The following is a 27,901-nucleotide window of genomic DNA, read 5'->3' as shown; positions in this document are numbered from 1 at the left end:
TTTTTTAAAAATTGCATACTAAAGAGTTCCGACAACCTTGTAGGGAAATTTCTGTCGAGAACAAAATCCAGCCAACCGAAAAACCTCTCCGTACCACACGAAAAACACAGAAACTCCTCAGTGAGGTTCTCTCACATCTTTCGGTCACCAAAACACACAAAGAAAAACTTTCACAATCAACCATCGTGAATCACCCCAAAACACCCATGTTCTGCCATTGAAACCAACCGAATCACCCTATAAATTCCTCTAAAATTTCGATCACCCTCACCCAAAAATCAAAACCTCACACTCAAAACTCACCCACCGGAAATTTTCAACAATCAAAATCAACGACTCCTCCACCTTCGGTTGCCAGAAAATCAAAACCCCAACACCGTTGAACAACCACACAGAACCACCGAGCCCCAAAAATCAAACCCACCTAATGAAAATGAAAACCAAACCAACAATCTTTTGAACCACAATTGGGAGCCAAAATCCCACATCACTTCAAAACTCCAAAACCAACAACTGAAATTGCAGAATAAAACCAAAGTTAGGAGGACTCGAGAACGGCATCAAAGGGGTCGCCAGTGCGAGGTTTGCGGCGATAGGGGGTGGTGATGCCGCCGTTGAAGCCGTTGCCGCCCAAAAATCGTTCCCCATTGTAACGCCCCCGGCTTTAAATACAAGCCGCAAGCGGCAAATATCTGATTTCCCGCGTGACGCTACTGCATAGAACAACTCCTGCACTTTTCCTGACACTTTCTCCTCAGCCAAACAGAAATCAGATTCCTCTCGAAACCCTCCTCCACACCGTTATACAGCATAAGCAACCAAGCCAAACAAAAAAATCATGAAAGAAGGAGAAGAAAAAGAATCGTATTCAGAATCAAAATCCGTGGATCTCTTGCACCAATTCGAACAGATTCTTGTATCAAACCCTCTTATGTAAGTTCATGTAGCTACGATTTTCATCTCTTTTTGTATGTCTATATATATAATTCCTATATATGTTTTTGTGTGCAGTGATGAAGTGGGTTTTATACACCCGTCCCAATTTGCGAAGCTAACTGAAGAGGCAGGCGATGATGTTGCTAATCCGTCTTCAGATGGTGCAACCTTTTGGAGCAGAGATAACAAGCTTGGCGTCTCGACGCAGGTTCTTTTGCCCTTGTACAATGCAGCTAAGCATGCGTTTATGGCCGCAGTAGGAGAGTATAACAGACTCGGTGATGATGTCGTATCTGATGACAGAGTGGAGATTGAAGTGATGATGCATAGTAGGGCTCTATTATTGCTCAGCTCCGATTTCGGCACTGCCTGGAATTCCAGGTCTTTCTCTAGACACTACTTTGCTACACAGTTAAAATTAGTCACAATATGTTACAATCCCAAATCCAAAATGTCCCATTTTGGTTAGGTTAAGATGTCTTAATATTATATATGAGTATAGTATTAAGTTATTGAATACTGATAGATGAATGAAGTCACCAAAACAAAAATGACTATCATGTGGTCAGTATTGATAGAGTGGGCCGTCATGGAGGTTGGATTTGGAAGCGTAGTGAAATGTTACGATCCTAAATGTTTCACGTTGGTTAAGCGCAATCTTAACCATGTGTATATAAGCTTTCAGGCACCCTCTCCTTGCAAGTTGCGTTTTAAGGGTGAAATCTATCTAAGGTTTGTTATACAATAATAGAAACAATTTTTGTGTTTAGGTAATTCTGTTCAATAGTTTTTAGGTAGCCTTGGCTTGTACTTCAAGAGGCAATGCTCAAATTTTCAAAACATTTATATTTGGAAGTGACAATTCCTTGGGATTTTTATCAAATTGTATTAGAAAATCATCGCTATTAGCCTATTTCACAAATATTGCAGGAGTTTCCGAGCTAGTGAGGTAGCAACAAATATTCTAACTTAAACTTGATATTATACAACCTTGTGTTGTTGTTGTTTTTTTGTGTGTGTGTGGTTTTTACTCAAAATTTACACAATGCTGATTGGTACTTCTTCAATTAAAAGCATACTGGCATTTTTCGTTTCAATTTGAGTTAAGTGAATTCCAGGTTCTTTAATAAGTGCATCGATCATAATTCGTATGGTTACGCCCTGACTTTTCGAGTTTCTAGCTATTCAAGATGCAGAAACTTGTATGATAGCAACTATATTTGGCAAGTAACGGCTACTGTCAATTAGGGTTCCAGATTATCAATTAGGGTTTCACCAATGCAGGCGGCTGTCCAATAAGGGAAGTAGTAGCTGGCGCCAATCCTGTCTAGCCTCCAACGGCTATTTTCCCCTTCAACCTACTTTCAGTATGGCAAGACAATAAGTTTATTTCCTTTCCTTGTAATGTTATTTCCTTTCCTTGTTTACCCAAATAAGTTAGCCTATAAGTGTAACCTTAATCTACGCTTGGTTATGAAGAGAATTATCAATAACAAGTCCTTTTGAGTTCCCAATTTTGGGTTCTTATCATTTTGGTATCAGAGCAATTCCGATCCAGTGTATGGTCCATACACGCAAGCAGAAACAGTAGAGAATGGATCTAGATCATCTCACTCGTTTCATGGAGCGATCGAAGTAGCACATGAAAGAGATGACGGAAGCCATGGCCGCCCTCCATCCGAAGTACGATAGGCTGTCCACCAGTGTGCAACGAATGGAAGCCGAATCCAGCAACGGCCGAACTAATGGGGGTGTCCACGGTGGTGCTCCACCGCCTCCTCCACACAACCATGCACCAGAAGGCGATTCTGGTACCGGGCATAACCACAACCAGTGACGTGGTGACAACTCCATCCTCACTCGGGCCTTACGCCTCGACTTCCCTTGATTCGATGGCGGCGATCTGTCGGGATGGCTCTACAGGGCAGAGCAATTCTTTGAATACCACCAAACCCAAGCTACCCAACAGATTCAGATTGCTTCCTTTCATTTGGAAGGAGACGCCCTTCAGTGGTATCGATGGGCGATGGCGGCTAATCCCATGGCGACGTGGCCAGAATTCTCCCAGGCCCTTTTAACCCGATTCGGACCAACGGAGTATGACGACTCCGCGGAAGCTCTGGCGAAATTGCATCAGGTAGGCAGTATCTGGGAATACCAAACCGAGTTTGAGAAGCTAGCCACTCAGGTCTCGGGTTTGAGCGAGCAGTTCCTAATCAACTGTTTTATCGGTGGGCTAAAGGAAGAAATCCGTCTGAACGCCAAGATGTTTAGACCCACTTCCCTCTCCTCGACCATCGGCCTCACCCGATTACAAGAGGAAAGACAGACCCGCAAGCCACAACCCAAAAATTCCATCAAGCCCATCGCCAGTTCTGTGGTTCCAGCAGCACAGAAAATTCCTCCGGTCAAGTGACTGACCCCTGCTGAAGCCGCCAAAAGACGACGCAAGAACCTGTGCTACAATTGTGATGAACGTTGGGAAGCTGGTCACAGGTGCAAATAGAAAACTTTATCTCTCATCGAGGGTGATGAGACGACGGCAGAGGATGTAGACGACGTGTTTGAGGATGCTGAACCATCCGAGGTATTGGAGATATCAGTTGCTGCCCTGGCAGGAGAAGCAACCCCACAAACCATGCGGGTCACGCTGTACATCAAGCGACAACCACTCACGGCACTAGTCAACTCCGGAAGCATACACAATTTCCTGCACCCACGGGTGATGCGACGCCTCCTCTGCCAGATTGATGTTGATGCGGTGCTGGAGGTCCGGATTGCAGATGGAGGCAGATTGAGGAGCACTGGGTGTTGTCCAGTTGTGCTGGTGCAATTACAATAGTTGTTTTTTTTGGCTGATTTCTACATCTTGCCGGTTGGAGGTTGTGACATGGTGTTGGGCGCTCAATGGCTTCGCACCTTGGGCCCCATTCTCTGGGACTTTTCGGAACTAAGCATGGTGTTCACAGTGGCAAACCAACGGTACAAAATCATGGGCAACAGGAGCCAGCCCGTCCATGGGGTAGGAATTCGTTGTATGGAGCAAGTATGGAAAAAGGAGAGCCCGATGAGCAGCTTGCTGATCCAACCGCGATGGGTCCAGGACAACGAACTTGTGTCGATCACCGCCTCAAACCAGCCAGCCTACCCCAGTTGCACCAGCTCCTAGATCGATTTAGCCACCTGTTTGCTGAGCCCACGGCGCTGCCTCCACAACGTTCACATGATCATCAAATCCCATTGTTACCGGACAGTGCTCCTACCAACGTACGTCCCTACCGATATGCCCAAATTCAGAAAGATGAGATTGAACGGACAGTCAAGGCACTACACTAAATCGGGCTAATTCGACCAAGCCACAGCCCCTACTCTTCTCCGGTCTTACTTGTGCGCAAGAAGGACGGAACTTGGCGAATGTGTGTCGACTACTGGGCATTCAACCAGATCACCGTCAAAGATAAGTTTCCCATTCCGGTGATCGACGAGCTTCTAGATGAATTGCATGGTGCATGTTATTTTTCTAAACTCGACCTACGCTCCGGTTACCATCATATTCGAGTGCACGAAACGGATATCCTGAAAACAGCCTTTCGAACACATGATGGTCAGTACGAGTTTTTGGTCATGCCCTTTGGTCTTACCAACGCACCATCCACCTTCCAACATGTGATGAACAAGGTATTTCGCCCCTTTCTTGCGTAAATTCATTTTGGTTTTTCTGGATGATATACTAGTTTACATCCCTACTTTGGAGGCCCATCTTCATCATCTCGAGACCATGCTATTACAACTTTAGAAACACCAACTCTTCGTCAAACGATCCAAATGCTCGTTTGGGGTAGAACATGTGGAGTACCTCGGCCATATTATCTCCAAAGAGGGAGTTGCTGCCGATCCCGCAAAAATCAATAGAATGCTCGACTGGTCCATCCCAAAAACTATCACGGGATTGCGAGGTTTTCTCGGCCTCACAAGCTACTACCAGAAGTTTGTTCGAGATTATGGAAAAATTTGCAGGCCTCTCAACGCCTTACTAAAAAAGGGCAATTTTGTGTGGAACTCAGGAGCCGAAGAAGCTTTCAACAGCCTCAAGGAGGCTATGACCACCACTCCCGTCCTTACCCTACTGGATTTCTCCAAGCCGTTCGTGATCGAAAGTGATGCCTGTGGTAAAGGCATTGGTGCGGTGCTGATGCAGTCCGACCGACCCATTGCTTTCACAAGTAAGGCCTTGGCACCTCGCCATCTCGGGCTCTCCACCTACGAGAAGGAAATGACGGCCATCATCCATGCGGTCACTAAATGGCGTACTTATCTTGTTGGTCGACATTTCGTTATCAAGACCGATCACCAAAGTCTCAAGCATTTTTTGGATGCTCATGCCTCTACCCCAGCGCAGCAAAAATGGCTCACAAAGCTCTTTGGGTATGACTACATCATCTCGTACAAAAGGGGGATCGAAAATCAGGTCGCGGATGCCTTATCCTGACAGCAGGAGGAAATGGCCTCTCTATCAGCCATCTCATACGTACACTTGGACTGGCTGGACCGTATGAAGGCAGAATTGAAGCAAGATCCTTGGATACAAGCCAAGATCGGTAAGTTGCAGCACGACCACTTTCTCGCCAAACACTATTCGGTGTAGGATGGACTGTTGCAGTATGATCACCGTCTCGTCATTAGCCCGGAGTCTCCTTGGTGAACTGTTATCCTCGATGAGCTCCATGCTAGCCCCGCCGCGGGCCATTCCGGCTACTTAAAAGCAGTGCAGCGAGTTAACAAACTTTTCTATTGGCCCCATATGCGACCAGACATCCGCACATACATTGCGGAGTGTGAAGTATGCCAACGACACGAGTACGAGACCCTGTCCCCAGCCGGGCTGCTGTAGCCGCTACCCGTGCCGGATCACATCTGGTCGGAACTATCCATGGATTTCATTGATGCTCTTCCCAACTCCCGCGGTTATACCGTGATCATGGTGGTCGTTGATTGACTCTCTAAGGCAGCCCACTTCGTGGCCCTTAAGCACCCTTATACGGCGACATCCGTGGCACGAGCTTTCATGGATAACATCATCAAACTCCATGGACTTCCAAAATCAATCGTATCCGACCGTGACCGAATATTCACTAGCAAATTCTGGCAGGAACTCTTCCACTTGCAGGGTACTAAGCTGAAACTCAGTTCCGGTTACCACCCCCAAACCGATGGGCAAACAGAGGTAGTAAATCGTTGCCTTGAAACCTACTTGCGATGCTTTGTTAGTACGCAGCCCAAGCAGTGGGTCCAGTGGCTGTCATGGGCAGAATATTGGTACAATACCTCCTATCACACGGCGACGAAGATGACACCACTCGAGGCTGTTTTCGGGCGACCTCCTCTGAACATGGTGGGCTATGAGGCCGGCACCACCACGGTGGCCCAAGTGGACGATGCCTTAACATCTCGGGACAACATCCTTCGAGCTCTCAAGCAGCACCTCACCGAAGCTCAAAACCGCATGAAACAGGAAGCGGATCAACACCGAATGGAATGAGAATTTGCCGAAGGTGACATGGTGTTCCTCCGCCTCCAGCCATATCGCCAAAGCTCAATCGCCACCCGCCGATCCATGAAGCTGGCCCCTCGGTTTTATGGCCCTTTCCGCATCCTCAACTGCGTCGGCAAGGTTGCTTATCGCCTGGAACTTCCCCCAGGCTCGGCTGTCCACCCCGTGTTCCATGTCTCAAGAAAGTCATAGGTCGCACCAACGTTCCAGCTCAAGCCTTGCCCACCTTCGATGACCAGGGGACATTGTAGGTATCGCCCTATCGCATCCTCGACCGACGCCAAGTCCGCAAGCGTGGTCGTACTATCACTCAGATCCTAGTCCAATGGACCAGTTTACCCCCAGAAGATGCCACGTGGGAGGAGGCTCATTCCATCCAAGAACGGTTTCCTAATTTTCAACCTTGATGACAAGGTTGATTTTAAGGCGGGAATGATAGGAACTATATTTGGCAAGTAACGGATACTGTCAATTAGGGTTCCAGATTATCAATTAGGGTTTCACCAATGCAGGCGGCTGTCCAATAAGGGAAGTAGCAGCTGGCGCCAATCCTGTCCAGCCTCCAACGGCTATTTCCCCCTTCAACCTACTTTTAGTATGGCAAGACAATAAGTTTATTTCCTTTCCTTGTAATGTTATTTCCTTTCCTTGTTTACCCAAATAAGTTAGCCTATAAGTGTAACCTTAATCTACGATTGGTTATGAAGAGAATTATCAATAACAAGTCCTTTTGAGTTCCCAATTTTGGGTTCTTATCATTGTATTCGTCTATCATTGTCAAGATCATATAATGTGCAAACGGCAGACTGGTTTTTCATCAGCTTAAGTGGTTTTCTTGTATACATTCCACGTACTAGTGTACACCCCTTTCAAGGCTTTGACATATGCTGCTGATTGACATCATAAAATAGTAGAATAGAAGGTCTAGTGTCACATGGCTTTAGACTCAGTAATGTAACGTGTTACAACCATAAATTTGGATTGACTGGTCACAGAATGGTTCATGCCTCACATTAAACTGTGTTTGAAGGTGCATGTTTTATTTTAGGGAAATTAAACAACCTTCTCAATCTACCAAGCAATTTGCAATGTCCTCAACTTATCTGCTATGTTTGCAATGTCCTCACAGAACAGTTCATGCCTCACAAAAGAAGTTGATTTCGGAATACCCACTCCTGCACTATTCCAGGTTCATTGTAATGCACTTTTCATGACACTTTCTCCTCAATTTGCAATGTCCTCATAGAATGGTTCATGCCTCACAGAACGCATAGTCTAAGGAATGGTGAGTTCCTTGTGTTGGTGGTCTGTTGAGTCTAAGGAATTTGACTTGTCGGTGGTGGGTGGCTCAACAGGAATTAGGATTCTTGAAAAGTGCAAAGGAGTGACGAGGTCCATCCTCCTGGACAAAGATGAGGCAACTTGGTTGATCAAGTCCTATGATGAGCTAGTAGCGGTACAAGACTCAAGAGTGTTCTGGAATCAATCCCTATCTGCCTTCCCCTGGATCCTTGCGCAACAATGCTCCAACATGCATGACTATTTTCTGGTAGTAGAAGAATACAAAGGTAGGAGAAGAAGCGGTTCCATATTAGTGCCGAAAGGGAGATATGGTGATGGTTGGGAGCATTTTGGGTTGGAGCTCTGTTTAGACGACAACCACCTTCGTGCTGAAAGACCCATAAGTAGTGACAAAAACGAAGACTAGGAAGAGCTTTGCAGAGGTTTTGGCATTGACTCTGCCGGCGCTGGAGGAGCCTTTTGGTCCTTCAACTCTGTCGTTAGCAAGGGTGCCAAGGTGGTTGGAAGCTTCTAAGGTAGCAGGGACGAAGACGGCCCAGACTACTACGACGATGGCCACTTTTGCTCCAGCGAAGGGCTTTCATGCCCAGGCAAAGGTTTCGGTGATGGGTTTTTGTGCCCAGGCGAAGGCTCCTTCGCTTATGTCATCGTTCTTTGACGAAGACAGCCATGACGAAGGCAGCAGCTCCGGTGAAGGCAATTCTGGCGAAGGAAGCTCCGGCGTTGCACTGTGGTCCTCAGCCCTCTATTTCTTCTACTATGTTGGGAAGGGCGACGACTGTCATAGACATAGGGGTTGCAGAACGGAAGACCCATTTTGGTGAAAGTTTTGATTTACACAACTTGAGAAAGACGTTAGTGAGGCTTCAAGAGGAAATTGTGTTTTGTCTATCGGGTTTAGCTTTGTTTGAGGGTGGACCGTTGGGTAGCGGGCCTAAACCTTCCAGTAAGGCTTTTGCTTCTGGGCCCAAGCCCAGAACCCGTGTCCCAAAAGAGCCTGCTTCCTTGGGATTCAGAGATCCTTGGCCCAAATCCAAAAAGACTTTAGGTTTTCCATTGGCCCCAATCTCTTCAGTGCCAGCTCGTGTCCCAAAAGGGAAAGCCCCCATTGTCTTCATCGTAAACTGGCCCAAGGTCGTCTCGGGCCCCCATTCGAAGGAGGCTTCTTGGGGCGTTTATGAACCCCAGCCCATTTCGAATTCCTTTACTCAGGAGTTTTCTTTGGGCTTAGGCGTGGGTCAGCCCAGCGACCCAGGTGCCTCAACTTCTTCTGTGGAGGCGTTTTCACCTGGCTTAGATGCGGGTCTGCTGCCCCTTGCTGTTTGTGTTCCCACCACGCCTCAATCGCTAGCGACTGTGTCACCCAGTCACTTCTCCGCTTTCGCTTCTGGCGTCCCAACTTCTCCGCTCCCAGCGGCCTTGGATCCCTTAAAGGGGAAGACCTCTGTGTCTCCAGTGATTTCCCTCTTTTCAGAGAGGGGGGGGGGGGACTTCTTTGGCGAGCGAGCAGTCTCTCCTTCCCAATGGGCCCTCCGATGAACCAGCAGAGTTGCCTTTGCATTCTCTAGCATTCCAGGATCTTCCCGGTGGGCTCCTTGGCTCTCCCCTCTGTTCCGCTCCCTGTGGTGGGTGAGGGTTGGGGCTACCTCCTTCCTTCGTCTGCAACTGCGTTGAGGTCTGAATCCTCATCTTTGGTTGTGTTCTCTCCTGCCCCCCCTCCAGTAGTCTCTCCCCCCCTCTCTGTGGTAGGTCGCTTAGAGATGGAGTTATTCGCAGAGGCGGAACCCTCCCCATTGGCTTGCTGCTCACCAGCTAAGTTTAAGCGAAGGTTGGGGCACGATCTTCAGATTGGGTTTTGCAGTTGCTAGAGGAATTTAGTCTCTTTGTGGGCCTTTCATGCGATGGTTTTGAAGGAAGACTTTCAACTCTGTTTATAGATATTATAGCAAGTAATGAAGCTCAGGGTGTAGGCTCCTATTCAAAAGTGGGAAAAAAAGGAGTGAGAAATTAATGGTTTGTCCAGCTCCATCAACTATGACGCTTGCAATGGCAGTGTTTCTCGTGATAGCTAGGACAAGGTCTGCTCTCCGATCTCTGAGGGAGGGCTAGGGATCAAAAATTTGAGGGCGTTCAATCGCTCCTTGCTAGGCAAATGGCTATGTCGTTTTGGATTTGAGAGAGATGCGTGGCGGAGAGTCGTGGTGGATTCTAAATACGACAGGCTATGGGGCAGGTGGTGCTCTCTCAAGCCAACAAGGGTCTTTGGGGTGGGGGGGTGGAAGAACATAGAAAAGGTTGGGATTCTTTCTCAAGATTCACTAGATTTGTTGTGGGGGATGGTTCCAAGATCAGCTTTTGACATGATTTGTGGTGTGGGGACACGGCTCTTAAAACAGCCTTTCCAGCTTTATTTGGTATTGCCCGTGTAAAGGACGCCTCTGTTGTGGATAATTTGGATTTTTGGGCGATTCCAACCGATGGAACGTGGGCTTCACTAGGGAGGCTCACGATTGGGAGGTGGATGATTTTGTTTTAGGCGTTGCACTCGGTCAAAGTGAGCAGAGGCATCGAAGATAAGTTGTGGTGGGTCTCCTCCAAAAAAGGTTTGTTGAAGGTCAAGTCCTTCTTTCAATCCCCAGTTTGCTTTGGGAGTAGTCGCTTTCCCTGGAGAAGCGTTTGGCCCACTCAAGCTCCCTTAAGGGCTACCTTTTTTGTGTGGTCCGCAGCTCTTGGCAAGATCTTTACCCGGGACAACCTTAAGAAGGGGCATGTTATCGTGATAAACAGATGCTATATGTGTAAGAAGACTGGGGAGTCCGTGGATCATCTTCTTCTCCACTGCAAGGCTTCTGCTTTGTGGAGTTCTCTCTTCAGTCGTTTCGGGATGTTTTGAGGTTATGCCCAGACGGGTTATCGACTTGCTTCCTTGTTAGTGGTCCTCTGAAAGGCCAATGAGTGCTGCGGTATGGAAAATGACACCTATTTGCCTCTTTTGGTGCTTATGGAGGGAAAGAAACAATAGGAGCTTTGAGGATTTGGAAAGTACTTTAGAAGAGATTCTATCCTCGTTCTACCTTTGTACTTTTGGACTACGACTTATGTCCACCCTTTATTTTTTACTCTTGCTGACTTTCTCGCTCGCTTTTCTCTATCTAATTCGGTGTTTCCTTTGTATACTCCCAGTGTACTAAGGGACGCCTTACGCTTTTTTAATGAGATTGGTTTCTTACTTATATATAAAAAAAAAAGGACCTGACCTTAAACAAACATTTTTTGGAGGGGACCCACCACAACTTATCTGCTGTTTCTAACCACTCTAACTGAATGCAGCGCCTGGAAAAAGAAGCAAAAGCATCCACCTCCCAATCGTGTGCCTCTCTAAAAAAGCTCACGTTCCATTGGTTGGCACTGCCCAAAAACTCTAAGTTGTCCGCAATAGAGGCGCCCTGCGCTCGAGCAATATCAAAAAGGGTTGGGAAAGCTACCTTGAGGGCCGTGTCTCCACACCACAAATTATGCCAAAAGCTGATCCTGGAGCCATCCCTCACAAGAGCCACCACAACCTTCCACCATGCATCTCTTTCAGTCCTATATTGCCACAACCATTTACTTAGGAGAGCGCGATTAAACATTCACAAAAGGGGTCTATTTGAAGTGAAGTGTTATTATGAAGTGTTAAATAGGAAAAATGAACCTTCATTTCCTTGGAAGAGTATCTGGCGTGTTAAGGCTCCAGCAACGGTGGCTTTCTTGTATGGACAACAACTTTAGGTAAAATTTTGACGCATGACAATTTGCAAAAGAGGAGTGTCGTGGTGATTGAGTGGTGTTGTATGTGTAAAAAGAGTGGGGAGTCCATTGAACATTTGCTACTTCATTGCGAAGTTGCTCGCAATCTATGGAGTTACATTCTTACTTTATTTGAGGTAGAGTGGGTTATGCCACGACGAGTGCTGGAATTGTTGACTAGTTGGGATGCGCCGTTTGGGTATGGTCCAACTAAGGAAGTTTGGCGGTTAGTTTCGTTGGGTTTAATGTGGTGTATTTGGTAGGAGTGGAATGCATGGCCTTTTAAAGATGTAGAGACATTGATGTTGGAGCTACGGAAGGGTTTGCTTAAAATGTTATTTGGATAGCGGCTCATCATAGCTTGAGTGTTTTTACTTAGGCAGATTTTTTAAATTTATTTTCTTTTTGTTCCTATTAGGGTACTCTTGTATACTTCCTATGTATTAGGGTTGTGCTCCTCTGTGCTTTATTAATGAATTGATGTTACTTCTAAAAAAAAAAAAAAAAAAAATTGCAAATTTGTTATCCCCAAACCACCCTAAAAGATCATTTTTCTCTTTTTACTTAGGTGTTTCTTTTGTATACTCCCAATGTACTAAGGGGCGCCTTACGCTTTCAATGAGATTGATTTATTATTTATCAAAAATAAAAATTTGGAATGTCCTCTCAATCTATCAATTTTGTTAATGTACCCTATCAATCTACTATTGGGGTTGTAATGTTCGACCTTGTTAACAATTTCTATTTAAGTAAGATAACAAGAACGTTGGATCTGCGCAGACCCACGGATGGTTATGGGTCAGTTGTAGGTTTTTTTTTTTTTCTAAGTTTTTTTGAGTTTTTTTTCTTTCTTTGGTCTCTATTTTTTCCCTGATTTTTTTTTTGCTTCTTTTTTTTTTTAGAATTTTGGGCATTTTTTTTCGTTTTTTTTTTCTTCTGATTTTTTATTTATTTAACTTTTCACGCAAAATGTCCATTATACCCTCCCTCCATTAGGGTTTAACAGAAAATTTAAATGAAGGGGGACATTGCAACCATAATGGTAGATTGGTAGGGTACATTAACAAAATTGGTAGATTGGAGGAACATTGCAAATTGCTTGGTAGATTGAGGGTGATAAGTGTAGTTTCCCCTTCATTTTATTTCTTTTGGCATGAATACATTGAAGAACTTTTGTATTGCTGCCATTTTTGATCCTTACACCTATTCCGGTCTCATATGCATCATGCAGGAAGCTTGTTGTGTCTAAGAAGCAGCACCTCTCAAAATTCATGGATGAACTTCTGTTGTCAGAACTTGTTCTTTCATATTCACCCAAAAGTGACCATGCTTGGAGCCATAGGTAACATAGTTTTAATGGTTTTATTATTTTTATGAAGCACAATATTGATACCAGTAGGTTTGTGTAGCATTAAGGAATAGCATTATTGACTTGATGAAATCTTTCTTTTTGTTCTTTCATTGGCTCCTTGATTGATATTTATCATTTCTTGTTTATGTGGTTGACCTGGATAAAATTTCAATTGTTACTCGCATTCCTGTCTAATATTTATTTACTTTTCCACCTCCCTATTGTGGCTTTAAGCAATTATACTCATTCTTATGCACATTATCAATTATGCAGGCGGTGGGTGATCAAGTCAGTCACTGGAAAGTGTTCAACTCGACAGGAGATTGTGAGGAAAGAATCTGAGTTGGTGGAAAAAATAGCCGAGGTTTAAATTCAGTCCAGGAACTGCATACTTTTTTAAATTACTAAGGTTCATATTTACTTTTCATTATTGAAATACTCCATTCTCGTATTTGTTGTGTTCACTTGTTCTTTCTCTTACCCTTGCCTAGATCAAACAACACACAGAAGTCCAATTTCTTTTTTTTTTTTTGGATTAGAATAATATCAAGTTCGCCTAGAAAATACATAAGACATACTTAGGACTTGGATGGAAATAGAATTCATGCGTCTTTTCCTGGCCACTGAGATCCAGCTTAATTGTGTCTTCTTAAGTTCTGCTAAATCTAGTGACAGATGAGAAGGTATATCTAATTGGAGGTGAAACTATTAAGAAGTTTTTTTTTTTTTTTTTTTTCCCTGTTGGTGAGTTTCTTGTGTGCTCATAAACACGAGAACTTTTCTAAAAAAAAAATAAACACGAGAACTGAAACAAATAGTTCTTTTTTTTTTTTGTTCTTTCCTTTTCTCTCGTTTGGTTTTTATTCTTTAGGTTGCCGCAAAATATAACCAAACCAACCTTGCACATCATAAATGCTGCCACCTTGCCACTATCTTTGTGGCTGTCAGTCAGATATGACAAACAGCACTGCAGCTGGCGGATGATCTAGTATTTTCAATCTCCGTTCATGACAGATTGTAATGTTAAGGTTGTATTTGCTATTGAAAATGAGATCGGAAAGGTTGTATTTGCTATTGAGAATGAGACAAGTAAAAGTTGGTTCCTCAATCTCTTTTTTCCTAAATTTTGTTCCCTTTTTTTTTTTACTAAAAAAAGAGCTTTTTCATTAAGGATTTTACATGATAAGGATTATCGCCTCTCTCTTTAAAAGTGGTATCCTGGATATGAAGGTGGAAGCCCCCGTGCTGAGTTTATATGATGGCAATAATATTGTGTGATTATGTAGTGCATCATATTGGAGCAATGAAAAAAAGAGTTCAAATCTACAAGACTTCCAGTGCAATATAAGTGTAATACATTTTTTAATTGGAGATTTCAAACATCTGGTTGCAGTACGATCTTTGTGCAAAGGCCTTCACATAACTATGGTGGAATGGGTATGATTTTCATGGTTGTTGCTGCTTTATTTGTGCTAGAAAGTTAAAAGGTTTAAAGGAGTCGTCAAAGGTGTGGAATAAACAAGTCTTTTGGGATATAGGGGTTAACTAAGAAAAGGCTAATGGCGTGAGTTTTGAGTTTAACGTGAAATAAGAAAATGAAGGTTAATCTCAGGGTGATAGAACAAAGAAGAAGAGCTAAAGACAGAATTGGAAAGGCTTTAAAAAATGGGATAGATCTCTTTGAATTAGAAATCAAGGGCTGTATGGTTGGAGACAGTAATACTAGATTCTTCCATTGTTTAGTGAATTCTCACCGAAGGGCAAATTGTATTGGCAATATACAGATTGAGGACACCACTTTTTAGAGCAGAACAGGTGGTGAAGGACTAAATTTTGGGGTTCTATAGCAGTCTTTATGGAGAATTGATAGAGTGGGCCCAGGGGTAGATGTTTTACAGTCTCTTTCCATTGACACCGTAGATAGGTGTTGGTGAGAGAGGAGCTTTGATAGGGTGGAAGTTGTGGGGGCTCTAATGATTTGAGGGAGAATAAGGCCCCATTTGGCAACCCCCTTCCCTTCCCCTTCCCCTTCCCCTTCCATTCTTTTCACTTCTCTCAAAAAAACATTAACTTCAAAACATTCTTAATTTTTTCCACTTTTTATATCACATCAACAATTTTTTATTACTATTTAAATAAAAAAAACCCACTCTAATACAATTTTTTTTCTTCCACTTTTTGATATAAATTCTTTCTACTTTATATCACATCAATCACTTTTTACAACAACTCAAAAAAAAAAAATCCCCTCATACTTGAGGGAAGAGAGTTACCAAACGGGGCCTAAAGCTCCAGGTTCAGGTGAGTTTATTATGGCATTTTCTTAAGATTGTTAGGGAGTTGTGGAGAAGGATATTCTGGATCTTTTTCAGGAGTTTCATGATTCTTGAAGCTTTGAGAAGTCTTTTGATGCTTCTTTTATACTCTTCTGCCAAAGAAACGGCAGCCAAAAGCACGAGGGATTCTCAGCCATTCTATTTATAGGAAATATATATAAGATCTAGGTGAAGGTTCTGGCTAATAGATTAAAAAACTGTGTTAGGAAAGTAAGTGTTAGAACACCAGAACACTTTTGCGAAGGGCGAAAGATTTATTTTATTTTATTTTTTAATTTTTTTTTTTTAAGATTCATAATTTATTAGAAGAAGAGGCAAAACCCTCATACACAAAAAGCATACAAGAGATGCAACCATCCTAATAGTGTCGAAAATCTAAAAAGTTACAAAATATACAAGATTTGAAGGAGAAAGATTTTGCATCCCATTCATTTTGCTAATGAATGTCTTAACAGCAAAATCAGGGATTCTTTTTGCTAATGAACTTTTTTTTTTTACCTATAAAAAAAAAAAAATTATTTGTAAACTAGATATTCAAAAGACATATAGCCATGTGAATTGGGATGGTCTTAGTTACTCATTTGTTTGATTTGGCTCTACTTATTATGGTTATGGAGATCCTCAGTTTGATGCTTATGAAAGTTTTAGAGGGCGATTGTAACACCCATAAATTATATTGCACTTTGGACATAATTTGAACACTACTACTATGCCTTACTAACATAATAGCAGTAGAATTTGGCTATTTTTTTTTTTCTTTTTTGTAAACTAACATTATCAAATACATATATTTTAACCAGAGCATCTAAGCTAAATATTGTCACATAATTATCGTCAACAGAAGATGACTACTCTTTACGAAGAAGTGAGTTGGAGGCAAAAATCAATGGCTCTTTGGTTGAGAGAGGGGAGATAAGAGTACAAATTTTTTTTTTTCATTGGGTGGCTAATTCAAACAGAAGAAACAACACGGTTGATTCCTTTGTTGTTAATGGCTCCATTTCTTCAAATTCTTCAAAAATTAGGGATCATATTGTGTAGTTTTACACTAGCCTTTATTCAAAATAATTTAGTTGGCGGCCCAAATTGGATGGTCTTCATTTTAATTCTATCGGTGTTGAGGAGGCTATGTGGATGGATAGAGCTTTTGAAGAGAGTGAGGTCTTTGAGGTGGTGAAAGCTCTGAATGGTGATAAGGCCCCGAGCCTTGATGGTTTTTTTCTGGCTTTCTTCTAGTCTTGTTGGGAAGTTCTTAAAGAAGATATCGTGAATGTTTTTCACTAGTGTCATGCTCGAGGTAAATTTGAAAGGAGCTTTAATGTCACTTTTATTTCCCTTATCCCAAGAAAGTTGGGGCTGTGGATATTAAGAATTTTTGACCCATTAGTCTTGTGGGTGGCGTGTATAAAATCATCTCATAAGTCCTAGCTATCAAACTGAAAAATAGTGTTGGATAAGGTTATTTCCAGGTCACATAATGCTTTCATACAGATGTTAGACTTAGTCCTTGTTGCCAATGAATGCCTTGACAGTTGTATCAGATCAAAGGATCATGGTGTGCTCTGTAAATTGGACTTAGAGAAGGCGTATGACCATGTTAATTGGGGTTTCTTGTTGTATTTGTTGAGGAGATGTGGTTTTGGGGGAGAAATGTCGCGAATGGATAGCTTATTGGATTTTTGTGGTGCGCTCCTCTGTTTTGATCAATGGATCTCCCGCCAGTTTCTTTAATAGCTCTTGTGGCCTGAGACAGGGATCCTTTACCCCCTCTGTTGTTTGTTGTTGTCACGGAGGCTTTGAGTAGAATGTTGTTCGCCACTGTGGATAGGGGGCTCTTATTAGGTTTTTCGGTGGGGTCAAGGAATAATGATGAGCTCCTTGTGTCTCATCGTTTATTTGTGGACAATACTTTGATCTTTTGTGAGGTAGATCGAGATCGTCTCTGTCATCTGTGTTGTCTCTTCTTATAGTTCTAAGTTGGTGTGCGATATTGGTGGTTTGGCTCATATTCTTGGTTGTGGAGTGTCCTCTTTGTCTATGAAGTATTGGGCCTTCTGTTGAGGGCTTCGTATAAGGCTAAATCGATATGGGATGATATCATTGAGAATATGAAACACCGTTTGGTGGGTTGGAAGATGCTTTATTTGTCCAAGGGTAGTAGTTTGACACTAATTAAGAGCATTCTCTTCAATTTGCCTACCTATTATATGTCCCTTTTCCTCATCCCTGTTGGTGTTGCCAATCATATTGAGAAACTTCAGCGGGATTTTTAATGGGTGGAGTCGGTGATGAGTTTAAATTCCATCTAGTCAGTTGGTATAAGACTTGTATGCCGTTTTCCTTAGGTGGTTTTTTTTTTGTGGGGGGGGGGGGGGGGGGGTTAGAAAACCTGATTCTCCTTAACCAAGCTCTCTTGGAAAATGGTTATGGTGTTCTGAGGGAGGCCTTGTGGAGATCGGTGATCGTAGTTAAATATGACAGCATGTGGGAAGCGTGGTATTCCAAAGAGGTTGTTGGGTAATTTGGGGTTGGGGTATGGAAAAACATTAGGAGGTGGGGGGAGTTTCTCTAGATTTGTCAGATATGAGATTGGAGGTGGGTCCAAGTTCAGGTGTTGACATGATCTGTAGTGTGGGGACAAGACTTTAAAGGTAGCTTTTCTGGACTTGTTTACCATCACTCGCTATAAGGAGGCTTTTGTGGCAGATTATGTACAATTTTCTGATGATACTCTTCAGTGGATTTTTTTTATTTATTAGACCAGTGCATGATTGGGAGGTGGAGCTGGTCACTTTATTTTTTTTTATAAGTGCAAATTTTATTAAAAAACAGCATAAGGCGCCCTTAGTACACATGGAGTATACAAGAAGCAACAGCCTCAACACTGACCCGACCCAAGCACAACCCACAAAATAACCCAACCCCTAAGCCCCTAAAGCTCACAACCCTCAATCCTATCCAACCGCCTATTCTCCTCATCAAGTGCAGAAAGGCAGGGCCTAGTTTCCGCCTCTTGCTCCTTAGTCCCGAACCCCATCGAAGAGCAAAACATAGACCACTCCAATGGAGAGAGAAATTGGGGACCACCCGCAGAGTTGAGAGGACGAGCTCGACTACAACAACCCCTTCCTGAGACACCATGATCTGCTAGAGGAATAGAGGACGAGCTCGACTTGATAAACCCCCGCCTGAGAAAGCCCATATCTTCTTGTTCTCCTTGACCCACCGCCGACTTCGGCTTCCTCCCTCTGCGCTTGTACTGAATCAGAGGCTTGGACGTGGGTTCTTCTAGAGAAGTGATTGGAAGAATCCTCCCTTCTGGCGAGCCCATCTCAAGCGAAACATGAGGACCCAAGGCAGAACTTCGTTTTTTATTCTTTTGTACTCTCTCAAGTTAAGACGAGGTGGCGAGGATAAAATCTGTTGGATCCCTTCCAAAGGGGAACATTCGAGGTTAGATCTTTTTTTCTTTTATTTTTTATTTTTTATTTTATCATAGATCATCTTTTGCTCCATTGTGTAGTGGCTAGAGCTTTGTGGGTTTCGATTTACCGTCTTTTTGGATTAGAATGGGTAATACCCCAGCGGGTGGTGGAGTTGTTGGCTAGCTGGAGAGGTCAATTTGGAAGCTGTTGCAATTTAGAAACCTGGAAGTTGGCTCCTCTGTGCTTAGTGTGGTGTATTTAGAGAAAGCATAATGCTTGGAGCTTCGAAGATTGTGAGAGATCGGTGTTAGAGTCAAAAGCTATTATGTTCAAATCTCTTTATGTTTGGGTGGCGGCTTACAACAATTCTCATTTTTCTAGTTTCTTAGAATTTATGGATTCGTGTTCTTCTTTTCTACCTAATTTGGACTCACTCTTGTATACTTCCTAGTATTCTTGGGTTGTGTCCCTTTACGCTTTCTAATAAGATGCACTTATAAAAAAAAAATGTATAACAAACTTGGTTTCTAAGAATATATATATATATATATATATATATATATATATATATATATATATATATATATATATATTTTTTTTTTTTTTTTTGATAAGTGCATATTGTATAAATAACAATGTAAGGCGCCTCTAGTACACGGAGTATACAAGAAACAAATGCCTCAACACCGACCCGTCCCAAACAACCTCCCACAAAACAAACCAACCCCTGCGCCCCTAAGGCTCACAACCCACAAACTTATCCTCCTGAATATGCTCCTCATCAAGGGGAAAAGCAAACAAAATTTCTAAGAATATTAATTTTTTTTTTTATAAGTAAGAAAACTTTATTAAAAAAAGTGTAAGGCGCCCCTAAATACACAGGAACAACCAAAACTAACCCAAAAAAACCCACAACACCAAGGCCCCAGAAAACGAAAAAACCAAAAACAAACTACAAAAGGACCCAACTAAGAACAAGACTACATTGTATAAGATGGTCAATTAATAAGTATTGAATTAATGATATTAATTATAAGATGGTCAATCATAGTATGTAGTCTTCCTAATTGACTTCTTTAATTGGATTTTTTGACCCTTTGTTTATAAGAATATATTGCCAATGAATTTGGGTTCAAACAACACTTCTTTCCTCCATAAGAACAAGATGTGGGGTCAGGTTGTGGATATAAGATCCATTGTGTGCGTATATAAAATTACCAATAAAAAAACAGTGACAAAATTTCTTTTGCTTTCTGCAATTGTCCATATATATTGATGGTTTAACTAATGACTTTTTGCACACCATATTACTTTGACATATCCACCATACTAGGATGTTGACAGAGAATGTGCCAGGTAGAAAAGTAGCATTGTCTAAGTTGACTCTCTTTTCTTTGCAGAGATCAAAAATGAACTACCGTGCATGGAATCACCGATGCTGGCTCGTTTCCTACATGACAAGAGAAGAGGTTAGTTCAACAGTTGCTTGATAGCTTCCTGCATGACAATAAGAACATGCTAGATTCTCAGATTAATCTGATTGCACGAGTTCTCTAAGAGTGCTGCAATACTGATTCCACATCAATTGCATTCACCTAAATACAAAATAAATGGTAAACCAGATAACTGATATTTGTCTGTTAGCCTTTGATTCTAAAATAGGGTAAATGCTTCAGTTTTATAAGACTTTCTCACAAATGCTTCAGTTTTATAAGACTTTCTCACATTAAATAACTTTTTTTTTTTCCTGGATAAATTTCTTGTTCTGAGAGAGAAAATAATCTTAGGAAGTATAATTCTGAGTTCCCCCATATCGTTCTCATCAACTATATGGATCTCCATCGCAGGTGCTACATGAGTTAAAGAAATCCAGAAATTGGGCGGAGTTGCACGTTGCAGATAATTGTTGCTTCCATTATCGCAGAGTGAGTATTCTTTTGTGCATTTGAACTTGACACTATGACATAAGTTTGTCCCCCCGCACCATGAAAAGAATCCCCCCAAGATAAAGGCAAAAAGAAAAAGGAACAAATGGATAAATGCAAAATTAGTCCATGTGATTGTCATAAATTTATAAATAGCTCTTTGTCGTATTAAAGTGAATTCAGAAGTCACTGGGATATGCCAAAAAACAATTTATTCCCTGAAGTCAAATTCCGTTAAAACATGGATGGATTCCTCTAGGTGCCATGTCAGCGCTAGAAAAATGACAACACGTGTCCCTCTTAATAAAAAATATAAATATATAAAACTTTCTTTTAAAAAAACTAAAAAACTATTTTATTTTTTATTTAATTTTTTTTAAAAAAGAAAGGGATGGCTGCCAATTGGGCAGCCACCCCCAGAGGTGGGGGTGGAAGGCCACCCCCAGATCTGGCTGGGGGTGGCTTGTGAGCCGCCCCTAGCTGATCTAGGGGGCCAACCCCACTTCTGGGGTGGCGCACGACCACCCAGTGGGCGGGGCCACCCCCAGCTAGATCTAGGGGTGGCTTCGAGCCACCCCTTTCTTTTTTTCTTTCGTTTTTTTTCTTTTTCTTTTTCTTTTTCTTTTTTTTTTATTTAAAAAAAAAGGAATTAGTTTTTCAGTTTTATATATTTATATTTTAATTTTTTTTTTATTAAAAGCGACGTGTCGTCATTTGATTGGTGTTGACGTGGCACCTAACAGAATCTATCAAATGTCTTAATGGAATTTTACTCCAGGGACTAAATTGTTTTTTTGACATATCCCAGGAACCTCTGAATTCACTTTAATACGATAGAGAGCGATTTGTAATTTAGGCCAATCACAAGGGTTGATTTTGGATTTATCCCAAGAAAAAAAGATAAAAGTAAATCATGCCTAGAACTGGGATATACTTTATTTTAAGTAGCAATGTGTCATTGCACAAATCCCAAGGGCTTGGCTCAAGTGGTAAGGGGAGTTGTTGGTAAGTCTCCTCCGTCTAGCACTTTCTTCTCCCAAGCGCTCTTGGGGTAGCTCCTCATCTCTCGCCTAAAGATGGGGTGGAAGTGTAACGGATATAGTAGTTAATGGGCCTTGGCCTTATTAGTTAGTGGCCTATTAGTTTAGTGGCCTTTAGGTGGGTCTATATAAACAAGACTGGTTAAATGTTTTAGGCATGAAAATTGGTATCAAGTCTTAAGACTAAATGGAGGGAGAGCTCCTCGAAATGCTCACGGAGGTAGGCACCCTCGAAGTTGCCATATCTGTAATTTTTCATTGATTCAGTGTTAATTTCATTTCCAGCTTCATCACCTATCTCTTCTTCCATTACCTTCCTCAGTTCATCATCAATTCAATCCCATTCCAATTTCATTTTACAATTCTGAAATATAAACCCTAAATTCCTAAACAGATAATAAATCTATTACAGGAAGGGGTTCATTCCCTTTTGGGTGGTTGCGTTACTCCAACCGTTGAAAAGGGTGTGGATGTCAGTTTGAATAGTTTAATCCAATCTCGAAAGTAGCCAGTAGGTTTTGGTCCGTATGGAGAAATTGTTGTGTGGGATCAGGGCGGCAAGGTTTGGGTTGGGGAGGATGGAGACTCCCCTCACCCTTTGGGTGTTTATCCTCTTGACATGCCCTTGGATTTGGTGTTGGATGGTGATGAGGGCGAGAATCTGTCCTTGGCGATTTTGGATGCCATTGAAGAGGATGTTCTTTGGGAAGTAAAGGTTGCACGTCTAAAGACCAAAGGTCGGAGGGAGCTGTTGAATCTGAAACGCTCCATTAACTACGACGATGCAAGCGCGTCCTCCCGGTGAGGGAAAGGCAAGACTCACGTGCTGTAGCGTTATGTGATCCATGTGGGTTGATGGTTTTAGGTCCTTGTGGGTTTGTTGGTTTCTTTTTGTGGGCTAGTTTGGTTGTTTTTGTGTATACTCCTGGTTTACTTAGGGGCGCCTTACGCTTTCTTTAATAAAACTTCTATTACTTTTAAAAAAAAAGTGGTAAGAGCCTTGGTCTTTGTAGTAGTCTCATGAGGTCTAAGATTCGAATATCCTTGTGTGCAAACAATTCATTGGGGACAGTCCACTGGCGAAGCTAGAGTATTATCCAATCCGTGTGGAGGGGGCGTTTTACATGGGTCCAAAGTTTACTTGATAGGAATTGGTACATGAAGTGGCCCTGCCTTGGAGGGGCTTCTCGTCATTAAAAAAAAATGTCATTGCACGACTTTTTCTATTTTTTGCATTAGCATTTAGTTTGTCTTCCCTCCTCTTTCAATCGACGCCCTTGATACAGATAGGCTCTAATGGACTCGGCTTCTGCTTCTGTCTCTGTCCAGCGGCAACAACCCCTACCTTTCTTGTAATACCCCAGTCCCATATTGAAATAATGAGCAGCTCACATGGGTGTTAAGCCCAACATTGCTTATTTATTAAGTGAAACTGAGCTTTATAAGTAATTCTAGAGAAGCTCTAAAATTGACTAGCCCTTTTAGAGTGATAGCACATATGTGGTGTTGACTTTTATGAGACATTTAGTCCTGTCATCAAAACTGCAACTATCTGGCTAATCCTAGCTCTTGCAGTTCAATTTGACTGGCCAATTAAGCAAATGGATGTATCAAATGCCTTCCTACATGGGGTCCTTGCTGAAGAAGTTTACATGGAACAACCACAGGGCTTTGTCCATCCATCCTTCCCTGACCATGCTTTTATGGGTCGTTACATTTCCCCAATATTTCTTTTAGTTTATAAATTATCATGTTGCTTACCTGGTTGAAGAGCGATTCACAAAAATAACATGTCTATGCTTGTGGCAACTGGACTTTGAATCTTTGAATCTTGTGCAACAACTTACTTTTTCTAAAAATGCATCACTGCCTGAAAGATGATGTTCTTAATCAACCAAAAATGACGTTGTTGATACAATTGCATGCCCAGTTAGTGTAGTCGATAAAATGGATACTTTTAGAGTGGAAGGAATAGTATTATAATTATGGCTGTTCTTATTTTTTTGTTCCTGGAGTCATAAAAGCACAAGATTGGGCAGGGATACTAATCATAACCCCCGGGAAAGAGATTGAGAGAGTCATTCATGTGCTTTAATTATCTTTTTCTGGAGCAAGGCACTCGAAACAGTTACGTGATTATTGTGATGTGCTGGAGATTTCCATATTTACCACATTTTGATTGCTATCAATTTGCAGCGGCTAATGCTCAGGATTTTGAAAGACTCATCCTGTAAACAAGAAAATGCATCCTCTGATTACGCTGAAATTTATAAAGTATGGAAGGTAAAAATCTTCTATAATGTCTATGCAATAACCATTTCAAATTTGTAGTCATTTTCTACAAGCAAATTTGCTCTCTATGTTCATATATTGTCTGTGTTTGTGTTGTTAACCTATGCCTTACGAATATCTTTAAATGAAGTTTCATAATACTTCACTATTCAGTCATTTCTCTTTCTCCACACGTCAATTTAAACCATAGATCTCACATCTCTTCTTTAAATTCCACATATTAATTTTATGATTTTTGTGTTGATATTATGGAAGTCAAGTCTCGATCCTCTGCATTATACAAAGATTTGATGGTGATATTATTGTTAGCATTATCTCGTGATTTTTGTAATTTGCACTTATTGTAATTTCCATAGCTGGATGTATTGTTTCCTTATTAACATTGTAGTTGTATGGAAAAATAACTAGGAGCAATTCTCCTTTTCTCAATTTCAACCTTTTGAACTCTTTGCTTAATTGCATCTCTTACACTGTAGTCAAAAGAAGTTGTTCAAACTACTGGCAGCCTTAATCTCTCTCTCTCTCTCTCTCTCACACACATAGAATTGATAGTTGTTTGATTAAAAATGTGCAGATGGAATGGTCTCAGAAAATAAAGAAAATTAAGATTAGTCATTTGATCAAGCTCCAACCAGTGGGCTTATGTTTCATAGGTACAGATTCTGGAGTCATTTTATGACAGCATATGGAGTGCTTTTGGTGGGAAAAAAAAAATTAAAGACATGAAATTTCACATTTGTAGACATGATATATATGTGAATGTTTTAGTCTGTTTCCGAATTGTCAAGATAGCGCACACATGAATTGTTCTAGGAAAGGCTAAACGAGCTTTACAATGTTATTTTAATCAACTAAAACAAAATTGTATCTGTGGAGGAACAGTGTATGCTCTAGGTAGGTTGTAACCATGAAGTTTGACTGAACAAGAAAGTTTACAAATAAGCTGTGGAGTTCCAACATCTGTTCTATTACGAAAATAGTAAAGCAACAGAAAATAGTAAAAAAAAATAGCCTAATGTATGCTATTACCTATCTCAAATGCCACTTCTGCTTGGTGCCTATTCTTCATGAGCCCATGAAATAATGGCATTCTATTTCTATAGTTTTTCATGTCTGACGCATGTGACCTTCAACCTTTTTAATTGGTTTGAGAGATTTGATTCAACATCTGCTTGGTCTGCGGATTCTTTTTCTAGGACAAGTTGGAAATGGTTGTAAAAGAATGGGGCTTGCGTATGTTGTGGAATTTAATAATGACATTCTAGACAAGCATTGAATTGGCTTTTTTGAAAGCTAGGAGCGAGAATTTTGGCTAGTAAAGCGGTTGACTGAGGTGTTGGCTTTAGGAATCAAAATTGTAGGTTCAACTTCTTTCAATTGTATGGTTTGTGGGTTTAAATATACTAAGACGAATTATGATGCCATTATTGAATCATTTATCTCAAAAAAGTAGTGCATTGCTTATGGGAGATTGCATGTGTTACACAATACATGAATCAAAAATGGAGCTGGGTTATTCAAATGCAGTGATAAGCACTGAGTCACTTTAATGGAAAATCCTTTCATGCTCAAAATAAAATTCTCTGTCGATTATGTGACTGCTTTCTAGTCACTACTGCAGTTACATTAAGTTTGTGACTTGTATATTTAAACTATTTTTATAATGTGTTGACTATTTATACCAAGTTATTTATCGTCCGGACATTGTTGGTATGGCAGGAGGAGCTCGATTGGAATGAAATGTTGATAAAGCGTTACATAGGAAGAGAGGTAAGGCCCATGACTCAAATCACCTCAGCTAAGCCTTAATCCCAATGAAATTGTTATTGGTTTTATGGATCTTTTTCAACTAATCAGGGTCTGCCGCTTGTACCCTTTTCATTCATTCTATCGCATCGCATCTGAAATCACTTTTTCTCACTTCCCTATTTATAATGTCATTCTTCTACTACTATCTATGCTGTTTATCAGCCTCCCTTTCCCTCTTTTCACTCCTTCAATTTGTATTAAAGGGAAACAGTTTCAGTATTTACTTTTTTTTGGACTGAATACAGTGGCACATGGTGAAGAGTTGGTTAGTAATTGAGAGACTCTATATGTGAGAACCTTTGGTTGTTCTGAGCTCTAAAATTGCTCCGGTTGTGCCTGGGAATAGCACATAGTTCTGAAAAATGAACTTGAATTTTTCATGTCAGTAATTTTTATAGGATCGCAGCATTCGAAACATTGATAAACTGTAGATACTGGAACTTTTGAAAGTGAAAAAAAAAAAAACTGGCATTCTATGTATTCCAGTGTTATATTTTCCTAGATCCTGTCATCCAGGAATTGATTGCCTAAACTCGCTATAAACATCCTTTTTGCCGTCCCATCAGTTAGCATCATTAGCCTCTCTTATAGCAATACCTTTCTTCATGATTTCATTGAGTCTAATTTTTTTTGGTTCCATCAGTGCAAGAGGCTGATTTTTTATAGTTTTCCATTTTTTTTTCCTGGGCATTCCATTAATCTTTCTATTACTAGGAGTTTTAATCCTTTGGATTTCTTTTTAAACAGGCACTATGGCTTCATCGCCGCTTCCTTTCTTTGTGTTGGATGAAGCAATTTGCGACTGATCTCTGTAATGAATCCAGCCATTCTGAGCAAAAAATCAGCATCAGTAATGGCTTTGGTTCCTTTGTTGATAATGAGTTACGTCTCCTGGACTCCTGCTCAACTGTTCTGAACAATGACTTCGACGATTTCCAAGCACAAGCCAGGTTGTCTGCTACTTACATATTGTGGTTGACGAAGGTAATAGCATTTTTTGTTCTTTTTAATATCCCATTTTGTAACGTTGGTGGGGTGCTTAGATTTCCTTTCTGTGCTTCAGCAAATCCCTGAGTTTCAGTCTGAACTCCAAGAGAAGCTTACAGCAGGAAATCTGAAGAGTATGCTGAGTAAGATGTGCCCGGAAAGGTCCTGCCTTTTGGATTCTTTAATTGGGGGCCTTGATGGAAACGTCTGATCAGTTTGTGTGAGAGTAAACTTTATCTTTGACTCTACATCTTACGTGCCTTTTTTTTTTTTTTTTTTTTTTTTTTTTTTTTTTTTTTTTTTTTTTTTTTTTTTTTTTTTTCTCTCCTATTATGAGTTTTATTGTACCTTTTTATATGGATGATTTTGATTCATGAGTACAATGTGCCCCAACTGAGGCGTTTTGAGTATCAGAGTGGCCTAGCAAAAAGGTGACAACTATATTAATTGCGACAATACTGATAACCGAGCAGAATCATGCACAAATTATGGCAGAAAGAAGCTGCTACCCTTTATTTATTTATTTTTGGTCTTTTTCAGGAAATATAGAGAAACGGAAAGAGAAATGTTACACACTCTCACTCCCAAGTGCACATTTTCTGACGTGGCCGTAAAAATCACCATTAAATTTTGAATGAATCATTATTGAATTTTGGATCTAATTGTATTTTTTACTGTCACGTCATAGAGTAAAAGTAGGAGTGTGTAAAGCATTTTTCAAACTAAAATTCAAAATTTTTATCTCAAAATATAGTAAATTATTTGGTGTTAAGAATGAAAATGAGGACATTATAATATGCCGATGGTCTGACAATATGGTAAGACTTGGAAGTACGGTCCATTTGATATCTAATATGTAAGAGGTATTCGGAGCTAAATCTCAAAATGATATGTTACTATTATTATATTTTTGTTTGGACATAAATTTTTTATAAATTAAATTTTAGGAAAAAAATTTCAACCTAGTCTCTAAAAGTATTTTGTAACTCATAGCGTGTAAAAAACATAAATTTTTTTAATAGTATGTACTTCTGACATGCTTTTTTTTAATAGTATTAATAAAAAAAAATAAAAAAAATAAAAAAAAGGTATTTTTTAAATGCTAAAGGGACACGTGTATGTTTGTTAAATTCAAATTCAAATTTTATTAGAATAAGA

The 27,901-nt window shown here is 40.9% G+C and overlaps 1 protein-coding gene across 1 annotated transcript; it reads left to right on the top strand.

Moving 5' to 3' along the window:
* On the top strand, positions 1-27,324 carry LOC133852400 (uncharacterized). Its single transcript, XM_062289152.1, has 10 exons — positions 1-933; positions 1,012-1,317; positions 12,810-12,920; positions 13,203-13,293; positions 20,091-20,159; positions 20,538-20,615; positions 23,852-23,938; positions 25,667-25,717; positions 26,504-26,740; positions 26,820-27,324. The coding sequence occupies exons 1-10, from the start codon at positions 839-841 to the stop codon at positions 26,952-26,954; spliced, it is 1,260 nt and encodes a 419-aa protein (XP_062145136.1). The 5' UTR covers positions 1-838; the 3' UTR covers positions 26,955-27,324.
* The last annotated feature ends 577 nt before the right edge of the window (positions 27,325-27,901 follow it).

Source organism: Alnus glutinosa, chromosome 12, assembly GCF_958979055.1.
Source record: "Alnus glutinosa chromosome 12, dhAlnGlut1.1, whole genome shotgun sequence".
Classification (NCBI taxonomy): domain Eukaryota; kingdom Viridiplantae; phylum Streptophyta; class Magnoliopsida; order Fagales; family Betulaceae; genus Alnus; species Alnus glutinosa.
The sequence above is the reverse complement of the archived record's forward strand: the minus strand, read 5'-3'. Positions and strand labels throughout refer to the sequence as shown.